General features: G+C 48.9%; 1 protein-coding gene across 2 annotated transcripts; it reads left to right on the forward strand.

Moving 5' to 3' along the window:
* The first annotated feature begins 250 nt into the window (after positions 1-250).
* Positions 251-16,579, forward strand: MTF1 (metal regulatory transcription factor 1). 2 transcript variants are annotated; one of them, XM_012570682.5, is made up of 11 exons: positions 251-388; positions 653-1,105; positions 5,315-5,553; positions 6,111-6,242; positions 6,743-6,816; positions 7,344-7,477; positions 7,990-8,067; positions 8,687-8,789; positions 9,304-9,863; positions 10,663-10,729; positions 10,828-16,579. In XM_012570682.5, the coding sequence occupies exons 2-11, from the start codon at positions 692-694 to the stop codon at positions 11,220-11,222; spliced, it is 2,196 nt and encodes a 731-aa protein (XP_012426136.3). In that variant the 5' UTR covers positions 251-388; positions 653-691; the 3' UTR covers positions 11,223-16,579. The 2 variants fall into 2 exon arrangements, with proteins under 2 accessions (XP_012426136.3, XP_030146080.2); XM_030290220.4 differs by having other exon boundaries at positions 9,307-9,863.
* The last annotated feature ends 1,195 nt before the right edge of the window (positions 16,580-17,774 follow it).

Here is a 17,774-nt window from a genome sequence, read left to right on the forward strand (position 1 = left end):
TACAATCTGTTGCTTTCGAAGGTGAAGGTCAGGCAGTTTGACACCTGATTATGCCGCAAAGTACATCAAATTTCTCAGTAAGCTGCGTGTAGACAAGTTAAAAAAAAAAAGAGAGCTGATTTGTTCACTGTATTTTATTTAGCTTGTTAAAACGAGGCGAGTTTTTAAGCCGCTGCTATTTAAATAAAAACACCTTTCCGCGGTCGCTGAGGGCCGCGAGGGGCGCGCGGCCGCTAGGCGGCGCTGCGCTCCTCCCGCCCGCCCTCCTCCTTCCCGTCGGCCCCCGCGGCGGGCGCGGCGCTCCCGGCGTGCGGCGCGCGGCCGGAAGCGGAAGCGCGGCGCGGCGATCATGGTGCCGCTGGGGCGGGGAAGGAGCTGCCGGCACCCGGTGAGCGGGGCAGCGGGAGGGAGCGACCCAGGGAGGGCTGAGCGGGCCGAGCGAGCCGAGCACGGAGCAGCGCGGCTGGCGCGGGCAGCGGGAGTGGCTGTTGGCGGCAGCGGGCCGGGTGGGGTAGCGCCGCGCTCAGGGCGGGACCGCGGCGCTCGGCCCGGCCCGGCCCCGCCGCCACCGGCCGCTCTGGGGTTGTGCCTGCGGGCGGAACGGGGCCCGGCCGAGCCGCCTGACCCCCGTCCGCCTCTCGTTGTGTTGCAGATGAGCCGTTCCGGTGGGAGCTGCCGGTAGCGTGGAGCCATGGGTGAGAACAGCCCCGAGGGCAACGCCGTGTGCTGTGAGGCGGAGGAAGAAGACTTAGCCCAAGATGAAAATATGATGAGGTTTGCCGACAAAAACGGGCTGGTGTCCTCCTCGTCCGGGACGGTGTACGACAGGACAACTGTGCTCATCGAGCAGGACCACAGCGTGCTGGAGGATGAGGAGGATGAAGGACAGTGCGGTGACCACTTGCCTTTCTTACCCGAGGGTCACGAAGAAGGATTTCATTTAATACCAGATCATGAAGGGATGTCACAGGGTTACGTGCAACATATTATTTCTCCAGATCAGATTCATCTAACGATAAATCCTGGTTCAACTCCCATGCCAAGGAACATTGAAGGAGCAACGCTCACTTTGCAGTCGGAGTGCCCGGAAACCAAGCGGAAGGAGGTGAGTGGCTAAACTGATTCTGGGCTTTGTGCACCTTCAGGGCTTTGAAAACGGACTGGATTTCAGGAGGGAGCAGCAGTTTTGCTGTTTCTCAGGAGAGGGGCAGCAGTTTTGCTGGTTTTTTTTTTTTTCAGGAAAGTGGCAGTGGTTTTGCTGTTTTATTTCAGGAGGGAGCCGTGGTTTTGCTGTTTTATTTCAGGAGGGAGCAGTGGTTTTGCTATTTTATTTCAGGAGGGAGCCGTGGTTTTGCTCGTTTTTGAGGGATTTTGTGTACTGGAGCATAAATCTGCTCTGGTTGTCACCCCCAGCTTTGCAGTGTGCTGGGGAGAACCGTGTCCCAGCAGAGCTGCCAAGGCCATCCCTCTTCCCTCTGACACGGCCTGCTGCCCCAGGAAGCTGCCAGAAGGCACCTGGTGGCACTGGATGGCAGGAGGGTGTGGCACTGGCACATGTTGTGTGTAGTTTTACTGATCTTCAGGTTTTCTTCTGCTCAGGTCGTTATTTAGTGAGTCAGAGGCAGCTGAAACAACCTGAGCTGTTGCTCTGGGATTGGCCACATTCTCAAAAAAGGCACATTCAGGTCACAATTAAGGGCCAGGCCATTGCTGGGAGCAGAGTACCGAATGTGAGATGCCAAATTTTAAGTTATTTGTAGTTTTATTGTGTCACAGGGAAACTGTGAGAAGAAGATGGCTGCTTCAAAGTGCCATCTGATGTGCTTTGAAAGCTCAGGCCAGGCTGCGTGGTTAAAATGGAGTTTACTCCTAATTCTGTTTCCCTGATGAATTCTGTCTGGGTGCACAGTGGGGCTGGGCTCTTCTGTCTGGGTGCAAGAGCAAAGGGAATTTGGCTGTGACAGCAGCTCGGGGACAGCTTGGTGCCCCTCATTTGGCCTGCCTGAGGCATGTGAGGGGTGGTGGGTGCAGGTGGCAGTGCCAGTGACACAGGCTGTGACACTGGGTGCTGTCCATCAGCACAGAGCTGCCACCCTGCTGGATGGGTGCTGGAAACGGGGCTGGGGGGGCTCAGCTCTGCAGCTGGGGAGCTCCTGGGCTGAGGTGTGTTCAGGGAGCCTGTTTGAGCCTCCTGCTGCCACTCAGCAGCTGCTCAAGTGTTTCACTTGCTCTCCTCTCTGTGGGACCCTGAGCTGCTCCCAGAGCAGGGGGTGGGAGCTGAGCAGGGTCAGTGGCTGCATGTGCAATTAAACTGACTTCATTTTTTCACCCTTGCTTCTTAGAGATGGCTTGTAGGGTGTGGAATTTCCTAGGGAAATGCTTTATATGAATTTATTTTCCATTTCTGGAATTTCCCAGAACAGAGGGCAGTGATACCATAATGTGAAAGCACTGAGCACGTGTGAAAGGCCTTTTTGCCTGCTGTTTCAAAGGTGTGCTGAATTGTCTGGAGGTGAGGAAAGGAAAGCTCTAAAGCTCCCAAGCATCTGGGTCAGCTCTGAAAATCAACAGCTCTGTTCTTTGGTACTTGCAAAATCCTTGCAACAGTTTTAACACTTGAGATAATTGTTTTAAAGTCTTAGAATTTCAGGTCAGCCTTAGACATTTATGAAGCTAAAAAGGGGATTTTGCACTTTAGCACCTTTGGCTTTTTTTAAAATTGTTATTCTGTTATAAATCTCACTGTACTTGTGTGGGTAGGAACAAACACGATTACAGTTTTGTATTTCAAATCCGGTTATTTGTTCAGGGATGACACAGAAAATGCAGCCATTTAGGGGGAATGTGGTAAGCCCAGGAAGAGTTAAAGGCAAACAGAGCAGTTACTGTAGACTTTGAACCAGGGTGTGAGGCTGTGCTTTCTCCAGCCCTGCTGGATATTGCACAACGAGTTCCCATTTCTGAGGTAAATGCTGGATCAAGTCTCTTCCAGCAGCACCTCAGTGTCCCTGGCCAAAAGCCAGAGCCTTTGGCCTCAGTGTCCCTGGGCCCTGTCCTGCCTGCCCAGGGCTTGGCCTCTGCTGCCTTTTTTGTTTTCTCCTGTGCCCTGGTGCTGTGGCAGCCTGGAGCTCTTGCTGCTGTCCCTGCGAGGCTTTCAGGGACAAATCAAATTAAATCTCTGCTGGTTCTCTGTGTATGAACAGTGTGCTAATGTGAAAAGAGAATTAAATGCTGTGGTGCTTCACAAAAAGGTTTGTTTTGCTCAGAACGTGCTGGTGATATTGCTGCTGCCTGTGGTGTGCTTGGAAAGATTTGTGAAATAAACATTTGGCCTTTGAGGGAGGGGGAGTGCTGCAAGGCCATTGTGAGAGCTCAGGCCATTAAGCTGATGGTGCTACTGCCACCTTCCCTTACACATGGGCAGTGACAGCTGGCAACTAAACAGCCTAATCTGTAATTAATACTGTCCTTTTTCTTCTAGACCTAAATGTAAACACCTGGAAAGCTTAACAGAACCCTCCCTTGATTTTCAGGTAGTTGCTGCCTGTGTCAGATCCCTTGTGTACCATGGGGAACGTTTTGTAAAGTGTTAATTTCCAGCTGCCTTAAAGGAACATTTACTTCAGCACTGATACACAAATTGTAGTGGATCTGGTGACCCCGGGGGAGGATGATGTACCCTCCTCTTGTAATAAACTGTGCTTTCTGCTGCTGGTGTGTTACTGCTCTGTGCTCAGATTGCTTAGAGTGAAATTACTGCTTCCTTCTCTGAGAATGCTGAGTGACCAGTTGAAAATGTGAAGGAATTCATTCCTTGCTTCCCCTGGCAGGTGGGAGCTCAGCAGTGCCCAGGAAAGCTGGGCTCCAGCAAACAGAAATTGGGGAACACAAATTGTTTCCTCCTTGCCCAGCTTTCTATACTGAGCATGACATCCCGTGGTCTGGGGTATCCCTGGTCAGTCAGGGTCAGCTGTCCTGGCTGTGTCCCTTCCCCACTCCCAGCCCCTTGCTGGTGGGGTGGAATGAGAAGCACTAAAAAAAATCCATCTCTGTATCATCCAGAACATGCTCTGTACAAGTGAAGAAAATGAACTGTATCCCAGCCAAACCCAGCACATTGTGGTATTTCTGTGCCCTGTGTAAAGGTCTCTTGTGTGTCTCACAGGAGGGTTTAGTGTTTTCCACATATGAAGGTTTTACTGAGGCAAGGTGAAGGTCAATGCCAGCCTGTTGTGGGAGCAACCAGAGACCATGGATTGGGACACACTCAGCTTTATAGAATTGTCTTAAATGAGTCCTGCTGGCAGTTTTGTCCCCTACAAAACAGGCTGGAAGTAACCAAGAAGCTATTTCTCTTTCTTTATGGAGAACTGTCTAGAATTTGATTTATAGCTGGTGTGACTAGCCAAGTCCTCTCTTGGGCTCCTTAATCACTATTAGGTGTTGAGGTTTCTGAACTTTAACAGTCAAATTAAAGCCATAGTTTGGTAATTAATGGTGGGGGATAACTTTATCCAGGCAGATCAGGAGTGTGTTCCTTCTGCTTCACGAGAGGGGATGAGATTTCATTAGGTTTACTCATGGGAAGCTTCTGAATGATCCCTTGTGTCTGTTGCAGAAGTGGGGATGGTACCAAATCTAGTTCCATGTGAAATTGTCCTTGGGATCTCGATGGCTTACTGAGAAATCTGAGACAGCTGTGTTTGGGTGTCCTTGTGACCTGATGTGATCCATTTCACTTCAGCACTGACTGTTTCAGTATCCACAGAAGGGAAGAACAAGGCTCTTTTGGGATAAAGTGAAGTAATGAATGGGCTGGTGGTTAGACCATGGGAGATGGTAAAAACTGTTTTGTTCAAGGTGTTGGTGGGAATTCAGCACCCAGAGCAGTGGGTTTGAGCACTGTGACAGGGCATTTTCCTTTGTCTTCCTGCTCCACAAGTAAGTAGCTCTGCAGGAAGCATGTGACTAAAATGAAGGTGCTACACATGTGGGTAGTGGACAGGTTTGATGGCTCCTCAATGTTCTTTCCAACTGTTTAATCAGATTTTTAGCTAGAAACATTTTGAATTGTGTTTTTCCTTTTCCCCCCTTCTGTTAGATTGCTGTTGTGCAAGCCCAGCTGCTTTCCCATGTGCCACTCCTTCCTCACGGCAGAAATGTTGTCAGAGAATTAAATACATTTTTTTGGGGGGCTTTGGGGTCAAAATCTGTTGCATTGTTTTTGATGTCTGACTGCATCAAAGGACTACATCCATGTCTGGATCCCAGCAATTATTAAAAGTTATTAAGCCTGCAGCATTTTGTCCTTCAGGTGAAGCGCTACCAGTGCACCTTTGAGGGCTGTCCCCGCACCTACAGCACCGCTGGCAACCTGCGCACGCACCAGAAGACGCACCGGGGGGAGTACACCTTCGTGTGCAACCAGGAGGGCTGTGGCAAGGCCTTCCTCACCTCCTACAGCCTCAAAATCCACGTCCGGGTGCACACCAAGGAGAAACCCTTCGAGTGCGACGTGCAGGGCTGTGAGAAGGCATTCAACACGCTCTACAGGTGAGGGGGTGTTCAGCATGCTGTGCAGGTGAGGGGGTGTCCAACACACTGCACAGGTGAGGGGGTGTCCAACACACTGTACAGGTGAGGGGGTGTTCAGCACTGCACAGGTGAGAGGGTGTTCAGCACTGCACAGGTGAGAATGTGTCCAACGCTCCAGGTGAGAAGGCTCTGGTAAGTTTTCTTGTAGGTGTGGCTATTGCTGTTCTGCAAGTTGTATCTACTTTGTGTTTATGTTTGAATAGAACTGTTTTGCTTCTTCCATGTACAGTTGTGAATATAATCCCCTCAGGTGTGGCAATTCTGTCCAAAGGGTAGGATGACAGAACTCTGGTGACTTCTTTATATTCCAGTAGCACTGAAGGTGGTCTCTCAGACTTGTTGGAGAATTTTGGAACTGATAGCAGTCACTTTCACGAGCTGGTTACATTCTGCTCAGGATATGTTATGCCTTTGATCCTGTCCTGCACATTTGAAAGAATGAGGCTTGCTTGCCTCAGGCCAGGTCTGTCTTATCCTACCAGTCCTAAGAGGGATTTTTTGGACATGTGTTTTAGGTTGAAAGCACATCAAAGGCTTCACACAGGGAAAACATTTAACTGTGAATCAGAAGGCTGCAGCAAATACTTCACGACGCACAGTGACCTGAGGAAGCACATTCGAACACACACAGGAGAAAAGCCATTTCGGTGAGTCGCTGCCTGGTGTTCTGGCTTCTGTGGCTCAGGGAATGAGACACCTGTGCCAAAAAGCAGCTGTTCCTGCTCTGAATGGAATGGTGTTCTGAGAAACAAGGGAAGGTGGCTGGCTGGCATTGGAGCCTGTTTGTTCTCAAGCTCCCCCAGCTGCCTTTAACAGTGGGTGCAGTGATTGTCCTAAAAGGCAAGAATAGTTAAGGTGGTTTTGTTAAACATCAACCTGTTCTGTGGTGAGCGTCTTTTAAAGCACATTGCTGCTCTCTGCTGGGATGCAATGTGTATTCCATTCCCCCAATACTGCCTTCATGCTTGGATTTTAAAGCCCTACTCACAGCCCTGCTGTGATGTGTAGCATACACAGCAGCTGCTGGTAGCTAACAGAGCTTTGGGCCTGCTTTTGGAGGCCCAGGACTACTGCAAAGCATGATTTAAGGTTGTAGCTAATGCATTGAAAGGAGCTGATGCTGGCTCTCCTTTGATGCCTCATTCAGGTGTGAGCATGATGGCTGTGGGAAGGCTTTTGCTGCAAGCCACCACCTCAAAACACATGTTAGAACACATACTGGTAAGTTCCATGTTATTTTTTACGATTTTCTTTAATTGAGCTTTTTAAGTTTATACTAACTCTCAGAATCCTAATAGGAATTTATAGTTACATATAATATGGGAGTGACACTGAGTTGAGTGGCTCAGGTGACACATGTGAGGGAGGGGATGGCATCCAGAGAGACCTTTGCAGGCTGGAGGAGTGTGTCCATGTGAACCTCATGAGTTTAAAAAGGCCAAGTGCAAACTCCTGCACCTGCATCAGGCCAGTCCAAATTTTCTGTTTATGCAGGTATATTTATGCTGGACAAGTCTTGAATTCAATGAACATGTTTTCACAAATGTACCAGTAATGATGCACAACAATTAAATATTGTGTTGTGTGGCAGTTCCCATGGTGAGATGGAAGCACTCACCTGCAGGACTGCCAGGAATACTGAATATGTGAAGGGACATTACAAATCTTGTTAGTAAGAAATACTGCTCTGCCAGGTGTCGGATTGGATGTTTTTTAAGTCTGTTACATGTGTTCTGTGCTGCCTCCAGGGGAGAAACCCTTTTTCTGTCCCAGCAATGGCTGTGAGAAGACTTTCAGTACCCAGTACAGTCTCAAGAGTCACATGAAAGGTCATGAGAAGGGACATACCTATAATGCACTTCCCAATAACAATGTGTCTGAGGTTAGTAGCACTTCTGCTTAATGTTTCTGGTTTAGGTGGATGTAAACCATACCTTGGGGAAGAAATCATTTGGTCTTCAGCTTGTTCTTAAGGTGTAACATTTAAGAGTGGGATTTTCAAAGTGCTCACTTTGCCATATGTGCATGTGGGCAGTTGTTCCTTGTGTGTGCTTCAGTTGGAGTCAATACTGTGGGGTAAATATGTGAAGTAAAATAGATACTAACTAGAAATACTAACTGGGAAGGTTTTATTATTTTTATTTTCTAAAAGTTGATTTGTTCCTATGCTAATTTAAAATTCTGGGTTAAATGGCTTTTTGGAAGTACTTTGACTGAGATGTTAAGAATCCTTGATAGCTGCTAAATATCCTTTGCTGAAAAATCTTGTTCCTTTGATTTTAGAACCGAGATCTGGGTCCCATATAAACAAAGCATAGGCTCTCAAAAGTAATTTAAAACATTTATGACATTATTCTTTTAATACAAAATTCAAATTATTTTTCTTTTTCACAGGATACAAGTCACTCACTTTGTCTGAGTGATTTAAGCCTCATATCAACAGATTCAGAATTGCGGGAGAACTCTAATCCAGTGAGTTATTGTCCTGGAATTGCCTCATCCTCATTTGAGTTTTGGTTTTGTCCTCCAAAATGTGCAGTGCTTAATTCAACCTGCTGTAGAAAGCTCTGCATCTGATTTTCCCATAACAGTGTTCTTGACTGAGCTTGGATTTTACATAGAGGAAAACGAGGTGCTGAGGAGGCTGTGTTGTTCTTTGTGCTGTGGTGTGGGAGCAGAGTGCAGCTCCTGTGTGTATTCTGCTCCTCGAGCAGTGTGGGTGGCTAGAACTGCATGGTCCAGGATACAAAATGGAGCTATTTTTTTCTGCTCCAGAAAAGGTTCTGCAGGCAGCAAATTAATGTCTGTTTCTGATGGAGTACTGCAAGAAATAAGGGTTAAGCAAAGAGTGGATGCAGAGGAATATATTTCACTTTTGAAGAAGTTACTTATTTTTGTAGGCGTTTTTAATTACGTTGGTAAATTTGGTTACAGGTAATAAAAACTAGGTGTAAATTTACAGCATGTAAGTAATGGGTGCTGCCATTCCTGAGGGTGGCTGGCTCTTTGGAGATGTGTTTCTGACTGGGGTTTGTGGAGACCTGAGATACAGCATTGTCTGATGTCTTCCTCTTTGTTTTCTGTTTGTCAGACACATGGACAGGACCTCAGCACAATCTCACCAGCAAGCATCTTCGAGTCTATGTTTCAGAGCCCAGACCACACTGCAAACCAGGATGACTCTCAGCAGACAGGTGCCAGTTGTATCTGCACTGCTGTTAAAGAGAACTTTTTGACAGCTCTGCATGCATGTACTGAATTCACCATTTCAGGCTGAAGCTTAATGGCCAGCGTAACTCTAAGGGGCAAAAAGAACTTTAACTTCAGGGTTGAAATTCATTGGTGTGGAATGCATGGTGTGACAGGGGAGGTGACCCAGCACGCTGTCTTGCAGGACTGGCACAGGAGCTCTCAGCAGTGTACATCATCCTGTTTTCTTGCTGCACAGCTGATAAAAGGCTTGTCAGAGAGAGCTGATGAGCCTGATCAGGCTCAGTGTAGAGCCCAGTGTTACCAACTTCCTGAATTTGCAGCTACTTTTAGATTTCACTGTCTAGGGTTGTTTTTGAGCACTACTCTGAAGTTAGGAACGTGATCATTCATTACCTGGTAAAAATCCACCAGCTAGCTGATAAGTTCATTAAAAAAGCAGTTCATTCAGCCCAAATGAGAACAGATGTATTTATATTTTTTCTGTTTCTCTTTGAGCAGCTTCCTTGATTGAAGGGTTTAACGGCGACGCAGACTCGGTGGCTGCGGTCCCGCCCCCAGCAGCAGACGCAGCCTCGCTGTCCCTGCCCCTGGTCCTGCAGCTCGGCATCCCTGAGCCGGCTCAGGCAGCTCTGCAAGCCTCGGCGGCGCCTGCTGCTCCCTCCTCCATAGCACCCAGCTCACAGCCAGCTGCCTTTGGGAACCCTGCAACTGTTTTACAATCCCCAGAAGTGCCTGTTCCTCGCAGCACACCGTTTGCAGCCAGTCACCAAGACTTCCTGCAGCACAGCCAGCCTCCGCCGCAGCCCATCGTTCAGGGACTGTCAGTGGTTGCTGGGGCTCCTGCCCCGACAGCCCCGAGTGCCACTGAGCCCCTGCCAGCTGTAGTTCAGACTGTGCCTGTTGGTGCAAACCCTGTTTTGACCAGTAACCCCACTATAACCATTACTCCTTCTCCAAGCACCGCCATTCTGCAGTCCAGCATTGTCATGGGAGAGCAGAACTTACAATGGATCTTAAATGGTGCCACTGGTTCCCCACAAAGCCAAGAACAAATGGTCAGTACATCCAGCTGGGCTTTGGAGCCCTTGCTTTTGAAAAGGGAGGGGGTCAAACCTGTAAGATAAACCCCAGGATGCAGTGTGGTATAATGCTTTGCATGTTAATGTCTATACATATCAGCAATGCAGCCCCTGGAATAGACAGGGAAATAAGTAGAGCACAGAGAAGCCCAGGGTGCAGAAAGATCTTGTTTTCTTCTTTCCCCTCGTGGTGGACTTCTGCCAGCAGATGTCAGTGTGTTTATCCAGGACAGGGCATCACCAGGCCTGGGATACACACGGGCCTTAATGTATAGCTTTTAATGCATAGAAGCACAAAAGACTCTTACTATAAAGGCTGTTTTTAGGCATTTTGTAGTCTCCATCTCTGCCTAATTTTGACTGATTAAAAAAAAAGAGATTTTCTGGAAAAAGAATGTTTGTGGTTTTCCAGTAAATCAGGATAGCTGAAACATCAGGAGTTTTCTCTTTGACAGTATTGGTACCACTTTAGGCTCTCAGCTGTAGGTGGACACAAGTGGCTGCAGGTACAGGCAGTGGGAGTGCACAGAGCAGTGTTTGAGAATTCAGTCACTGAATTGTCAAAACCCACAAGCTGAATTTGCCAGCAAATAATGCAGGGGATATTATGCCCAATCTTTAGGACCACTGAAACAATACTTTAAGCTCAATTTTCCTTTGTGTCTCATTGGAATATGTATATAGCTGTTTAGAGTTTGAGCAGCAGAAATTTGATTCAAGTAAATTCACATTTTTTTCTTGTTTTTTTTTTTTTTTTTTTTTTTTTTCTTTAAAGCCACAAGTTCCAAAAGTAGTAGAAAAGGTGTTTTTTACCACTGCATTACCAGTAGCTGGTAACACAGGTAAGTGTGACACTGAACTAATTTAACAAAGCTGATTTCTCTCTCCCTGATGTGAAATTATGTAGCTCCATTGTGTTTTGTCTTTGTTTCACCTTCAGGAAACCCTGTTCAGCAGATTGGTCTCAGCGTTCCTGTTATCATTATAAAGCAGGAGGAGGCCTGCCAGTGCCAGTGTGCCTGCAGAGACTCTGCCAAGGACAAAGCCACCTCCACCGTTAAGAAGGAATGTTCCTCACCTGATTCAAAAGCTTTGGAGCAGCCAGCTTCCCAGCTGCAGCCTCAGACCTTTCCTTCCTCCTCTGCTCCTCCTCCTTGTGGGCAGAGCAGTCAGATAGTTAACCCTTCAGACTCCCAGACTGAAACATTAAGTGCCATGGATGTATCGGACTTCCTGTCCCTCCAAAGCCCTGAAACCCCGTCTAATATAATTCCAATTGAAGCACTACTGCAGGGTGAGGAAGAAATTGGTTTGAATAGCAGCTTCTCTAAGTGAAGATGTTCCAGATTTTCCTTTGCACCTGGAGGGTAAAACCCTTCTCCTTAGAAGCAGAAACTGAAGGATCGATTATTCCTTCCTCTTTGGAAGTTTTGTGGCTTATTTCTGCTTCACGGATGTCATCTTAGTCACGTCCCAGGTACATCCACCTTTGAGATTCTATCTAAAAAAAGAAAAGGTAAAAAAAAAAAAAGAAATAGATAAGTTATATATGAACTGTTTTGGCTGCACTGTCTGTCACTTTTGCTTGTCATATGTGAACACAGAAGTTAAGGTTACTCGTGTGCAAAAAGATTTTTAAAAGGAAAAGGGGGGTTACTTTGTCTCCAATTGCACATCACTTACGTTTGGGATTAAGGTACTGGCAGCAAGTGGGTCTTTGTTACAACTTCTTGGGTCTCTAATCTGTCTCTCATGTCTCTACTAACCATGCACTAAAGGGGAGCCAGGAAAGGAGGCTGTGGGGGAGGAAATGCATAGCTGGGGAGAGCATTCCTCTGCAGTGTGATTGAATGCGATTGTCACGTACCCGATGAGGAGCTGGTGCCTGGTTTTGCTGTGTACTGATGCTCTGCTAAAGCCTCCAGGAGCTTTGGGGGAGTTTATTTCAGCTCATTTAATTCCAGTAGGACTCAAGTGTGTTGCAGACACTGTGTCACAGCATGGAAGCACTGTCGGAGCGCAGCTGGCTCTGGCTCCAGTCTGTTTTCTTGGCCTCTCCAAGGGGTGCAGGGAGTGCCAGGTGTGGCCAGGTTGGTGCCTGCTGCTCTTTTGATTTCTTAGGCTCTGTTCAGCAACAAGTCATCATCCTAACCCTGGGACTGTCAGGAGCACAGTGCCTTTGCTGGTTACTCTCATTACTCTCATCTTTTGTGAAAAACAACCCTTAAGAAAATTTTGAGAAAGATTCAACATAAATTCAGTTTGAATTCAGTGAGTCTGTCCTTCAGTTGTCCATACGTGCTTTTTTTTTTTTTTTTTTTCCAGTGAGCTATATAATTTCTGCCTGACTCTGCCTCCAGCCTACTGCAATGCCAGCTTTTTGTGCACGGGGCTATTTCTTGACTAAAAGATGTTACACAACAGAATAGTTTTTGATATCAAACTGAGAGTCTATATTCTAATCTACTCAGGGTAAATCAAATCCAAACCCCCCCCTCCACCAAAAAGCCTGTAATGTTGCAATAAATGCAGTCTCATTCTAAATGGTTTATTTATGCTGCATTATTTTAAAATATGTAATTTTATAGTTTTTATCCATCTTTCTGGCTTTGGCTGTCAGTTTTCTGTGTTAAAGGAAAGAATATTAAATAGTCTTTATTCAGTTTACAGTGTTGTCATTAGTGAGATACAAAGATAATGACTGTAAGACAATTAGTGGGGAGTGTCCTGCACTCAGTTTAGGAGTACAAACTGTAGTGGATAGAGGTCTTTCACTCTTTGTGTTTGATCAGAGCTGCTCTCTGTACCTCTGGGGAGGGAGAACCCTGTGAGTGCTGCCTGGTGATCAGCGGGTGTTAAATCCTCCTGTGATATGCTCAGTGTAGGTGACCACCACTGAGCCTGGCTTCAGCCACCTCTTGTGCTGTTCCCCTGAGAATGCAGTGCCCAGGCACGGGTGGAAAGGGACTGAAGGGAGCTGGCCTTCTCTCCTGCACAGCTTCTGAGAGGTGCAGAAGGGAAAGAACCACGTCCCGTGAGGGCAGACGGGTGTGCCAGGAGCACTCCGTGCCTGGGCCACGCCGTGTGTCTGTGCCAGGGCAGAGAGCTCGGTGTTGGCAGCTGCAGGGATGAACTCGAGGGCATCCCACGTATTGCTGGTGTTTCCTCTGGGTGTGTGACAGGGCTGTTGTAGAGTCCTGCAGCTACAAGGTTTGGCATCCACAAAACAGGTTAACAAAGCACTTCTTGTTTTGTTCCTGTCATGGAAATCCTTGGAGGGCAGCGAGGTGGTGGCTCCTTTGTTTTTCTCCTACAGCTTCATGTTGTGCTGCAGTTGAATTGCATGGCAGCAAGAACTGCTTTGAACACAAAAAACATAGTCCCAAGCCTGCATGTTTGGGACTGTCCTAGCAGAGGAGTTTCCTGCCAGCTGCTCTGCCTAGAGCTCCACTTGGGAGGGGAGTGGGCGCTGCCTGGGGTCCTCTGGTGCCTCTCACTGTGGCCTTGGGCATTTTCTTTGGCCAAGAGCAGCTGTGGTGTTTGAGGGCCAGTGGGTGTGGATGTGTGCCTGTGGGAGACTGCTGAAGCAGGAGTGTGAAGATTCCCCAGGAGTTGTGGGGGTTACCTCTGGTGGGGACAAGGGTCCCAGATGTGGCCTGCACTGTGACAGCTGGGCAATTCAGCAACGCTTCTGAGCCTTCGCAGCCTTCAGGGAGGCTTTTTTACTTTTGCTACTTATGACTTAGTCAACCTAAAACACGCTCCTGGTTGGACCAGAGGGCATCTTCAGAAACTCTCTTGTCACTGAAATGAGTAGAAGAAACTACCAAAGTCTCCGAACTGGGAAGCTCAATGTGAAGCTGCAGTGATGGGCAGCAGTGCCCAGGGTCAATCTCTGCTGTTTCTCTTCACAGCTGCTGGGTTTTTTGTTGTGTTCCAGGAAAAGCACTATATCCTGCTGATTCTTTGGTGCATTGGCTTTGCCATTTCTCTCTTATACATGCATCAGGCAGGCTGCAATTCAGGTGGAACTGGTTAAAGCTTGTGCTGAGGCAGGAGCATGTGATTCTGTGAGCACACGGGCTGTGCATCCACTGTGTTTTCCAGGTGTGTGCTGTTGTTGTTTATTGTCCCATCTGCTTTCCAGAGTGTTTTTGCTGCGTATGTCTGAGATGTTATCACATTTGTATCATCCCCAGTACTGTGTGATCAGACTGTGCTCCAGGGCAGTCTGTGCCATGCTGGGATGGGAGGAGATCCAAGGGCAGCAAAGCCCTGAGATTCTGCAAGGCCAGAGATTTTCCTGTCCTCTCCTTGCTGCTCCAGCATTTATTATATTCACTATTACATTATTAATGAAAGGGAGAGTTTCTGCCCTGGATTCCCAGAAAAGGGTAAATGTGTTGGAGTCTCTGGGAACAGTGTGCCTGCCTCTACAAAGTCTGCATGAACCCCTTTAATTATCAGTCAGAGAGCAGAAGTGCACTGCTCTAGGTCACCTGTTTTGTGCTAGTGGGGGTTTACTTGGTCACTCATAGTTTCTAGATGGGTGTAGAAGCTCAAATATGTAGAGGGGGTCAAGTTACTGACTTTGGTAGCTTTGGTCACCAAGCAAGGACCCAAGCGAGCAGACTTGGCGTGCAGCTGAAGGTTGGAGAAATTGCTTTTTGTGCTTGTAGGTGGGGGGTGGGGGGGTGGGGTGGAAAATCAGCACTGATTGAATGCTGGTACTGAATTACATGGAACAAAGTACGAGTTGGACACTTGTGTAATGCTGAGTGTCCCCAGGAAAACAAGTTCGCAGAACCTCATACTGGTATCTAAAATGCACTTTAGGTTATTTTATCTTTAACCCAATTGCTGCAATTTCTTTTGTATATACTTTCACAAAGTTTATTTTTGCTCTGAGTAAAAGTTAACAGGGGTGTGCAAAGATGAGCACTTAACTTGGTGCAATACCTGTAGCTAAAGATCCTTGTCCCGCGTGGTCCGTGTGTGTCTGTCTGACAGAACAGGCGTGGTGGGTGCTGTGCTGCCCTTCCCCGTGCCCCAGACAAATTATGCATCGTTAGCAAACGTCCAATCTATGCAAATAACCCTCTGAGAGCACTGTGCTTCAGCAGCCTTTTCTCTCACGCTTTCTGGGGGCTGCTTGTCACTCCTGTTGGACATGCCATGTCCCTTGATATGTGTCCTTCTTCCCCTGTCCTCATTCTGTGCCCACGTGGGAACACAAGTGACGAGCTGCTTTCAAACAGGCATGTTGCACCTTTGAAATTTGTCTTCAAGATGGATTCTGATGTCCTGTTACTGCCTTATTTCTTGGGGGTGGCATGGCTGTAGCCATCCACGACGTTGTCCTTGATGTGCAGCAAGGCTGTGAACTGTTCACAGCACTCCTGCTCCGAGACAAACCAGGGGCAGGGCTGGAGCCAGGGCCCCTTGGCGTGGAGCTGCCGGGAACAGAGCCCAGGGGCTGTCCTGGGGTGGCTGGAGATGCTGTGGCTGGGGTGTTGTGAGCTGAGGCAGCCGGGTCAGTGGGGCAGGGCAGAGCAGCTCTGCTGTGGCTTCCACCGCTGGCCGGGGCTCAGAGCCTCGCGCTGCCTCGGATCCTCCCCACGGAGCCAGGCCAGGCTGCTGTCTCCACGAAATGATTGGAGATCTGTGGGTGAAAAGTTCTTGGCAGGAGTTACCTGAGCTAGCTGGAGTCAGTTTGGACTGTAAGGCAAAAATGAAGAGCATGTCTTTAATAAACCCTATGAATTTCTGACTGCAGAGTTTTTAATTGTATACTATTTTTTCCGTAACATATTTTGGAAGCAATGTCGAGTTTTTATAAATGTTACCTGTAGTCAATTCTCATGGACAGGGCTGAACTTTTAACTTTTTTGTGTCTTGTCTTGATATCTTATCACATGTTCTAGAAGTTGGATTCTGTGTCTGCACTGAGAAATGCAAATTAAACTGGATATTTATGTAGTAGTGTACATAGTCTGAGTGTGTGTTTTTGGAACTAGGTGAAACCCCACACCATGCTGCAGTGGTGTGCAAGCTGGCCAAAATTTGGTTCATTATGCAGCGTACACTTTCTCAAATGCAGTTTCTACTTTTTCTTAAAAAAAGATTTTTTTTCACGTGACCTTTTCCGGCAGACTTGAGGGTGTGTTTGCAGTGCTGTAGTTGCAGTTGCTGGTGTTGCTGGTTTGTGACTCTCGTGTCCTCCCGCTGCTCGGGCTGACCCTGCTCTGTTTTGCCTCACCCAGCCCAAACCCCAGCCTGGCTCCACACCGGGGGCAGCTCCAGCTCCAGCTGAGCTGTCGGGGCTGGGGGCTGCACTGCCTGGGACTTTGGAGACAGCTGAACTAAATCCCAGTTTCTCAAGAATGTGTGTATGGTAATAAAGGAATTTATTTAACTCTGAAACATGGCAACAAATGTGCTTACATTGAGCAATGTGAAGATGTTAGTTACAGGTACAGTACTTCCAAAGGAAGAGCATCTCCAAAACCCAAAAGAGTAAATATGAATTTGTATTTTTTGAAGAATGTGAAATAATGGTGTTTGCTTAATTGCTCATTTTGTATGAAGTTAATATTGTACTTTGAAATATCTGCAAAGAAGTGGAAATTAACCTTTTTGGAATTGAAAGCAATATTAATACTAATGGAATCCTAATTAAATGCTTATTTAAACATTGTGTTATAATAGTTTTTCCTGAGAGTATTCTGTGGGAGAGGAGTGTGAGCATTTTGCAGTGTCCCATTAGGAATAAGAATTCCAACCCTGAAAGGTTTCACCCTCCTCCCTATCCCAGCTTGGCTGCTCTGGTGCTGTGAGGTGCGGGTGGGAGTGAAAACCAAGAGCTGGGACCTCTCCCATGGCAGGGGCAGAGCGGGGCCGGGCCGGGCAGGGGCAGAGCCGGGCTGGGCAGGGGAGAGCGGGGCCGGGCAGGGCTCAGCAGGGCAGAGCCGGGCTGGGCAGGGGCAGAGCCGGGCCGGGCAGGGGCAGAGCCGGGCCGGGCAGGGCTCAGCAGGACAGAGCCGGGCAGGGCTGGCCCCGCTCCCTGAGCGGCCAGGGAGGAACCGGCCTTGGGCGCCCAGGGCCGCTGGGGCTGTGCCTCCTCCTCAGGGGCACACGGGGGTGGGCAGATACGCACCGAGCCCGCCTCGCTTTGTTCTGAAGTGTAAATTTAATGCGATAAGGCACGAGCGCGGCGAGCCCGAGCGAGCTCCAAGGCTGCGGCGGGGGAGCCGTCAGTGCTCCCCCAGCACCGGGGAGCGTTCCCGGAGCCCCGAGCCCTCGGTCCCTTCCGCGGGGCCGATCCTCACTCCCGCCGCCGCCGCCGGGGCTCCTCAGGGCTCCTCGGGGCTCCTCAGGGCTCCTCAGGGCCCCGCGCCGCCCGCCGGGCCGGGGCTCAGCGCCGCCCGCAGCGCGGCCATCTCCGCCCGCAGCTCCTCGCAGGCGGCGATGCGGGACCGCAGCTGCCGCTGCCGCAGCTCCAGCAGCTCCCGCAGCCTCCCCGGCTCGGCCCGAACCTGCGGGGACACGGCGGGGACAGCGCTCAGCCGCGGAGCCGCTGGCCGCTCCCGTTCCCTCCGTTCCTCCTGTTACAGACACACTTCCCTGTCCCCCCGTCCTCCCCGATCGCCCTGGCCGCTCCGGTTCCCTCCGTTCCCCCTGTTATACACTTCCCTGTGCTCCCGTTCGCTCCGTTCCTCCCCTGTTCCCCCGTCCCCTCTCCGGACCCCAGGATGGCTCTGGCCGCCTCCATTCCCTCCGTTCCTCCCGTGTCTCCCCGATCCCCCATGCCGCTCCCGTTCCCTCCGTTCCTCCTGTTATAGATACACTTCCCTGTCCCCTCGTCCGCCCTCCGGACCCTCGGATGCC

Source organism: Taeniopygia guttata, chromosome 23, assembly GCF_048771995.1.
Source record: "Taeniopygia guttata chromosome 23, bTaeGut7.mat, whole genome shotgun sequence".
Classification (NCBI taxonomy): domain Eukaryota; kingdom Metazoa; phylum Chordata; class Aves; order Passeriformes; family Estrildidae; genus Taeniopygia; species Taeniopygia guttata.

Excerpts from the sequence above, each read along its gene's own strand:
- MTF1 (XM_012570682.5), top strand. The coding sequence starts at position 692 with ATGGGTGAGAACAGCCCCGAGGGCAACGCCGTGTGCTGTGAGGCGGAG. Across the intron at positions 1,106-5,314 it reads CGGAAACCAAGCGGAAGGAG|GTGAAGCGCTACCAGTGCAC; the intron begins GTGAGTGGCTAA and ends TTTGTCCTTCAG. Across the intron at positions 8,790-9,303 it reads GGATGACTCTCAGCAGACAG|CAGCTTCCTTGATTGAAGGG; the intron begins GTGCCAGTTGTA and ends TTTCTCTTTGAG.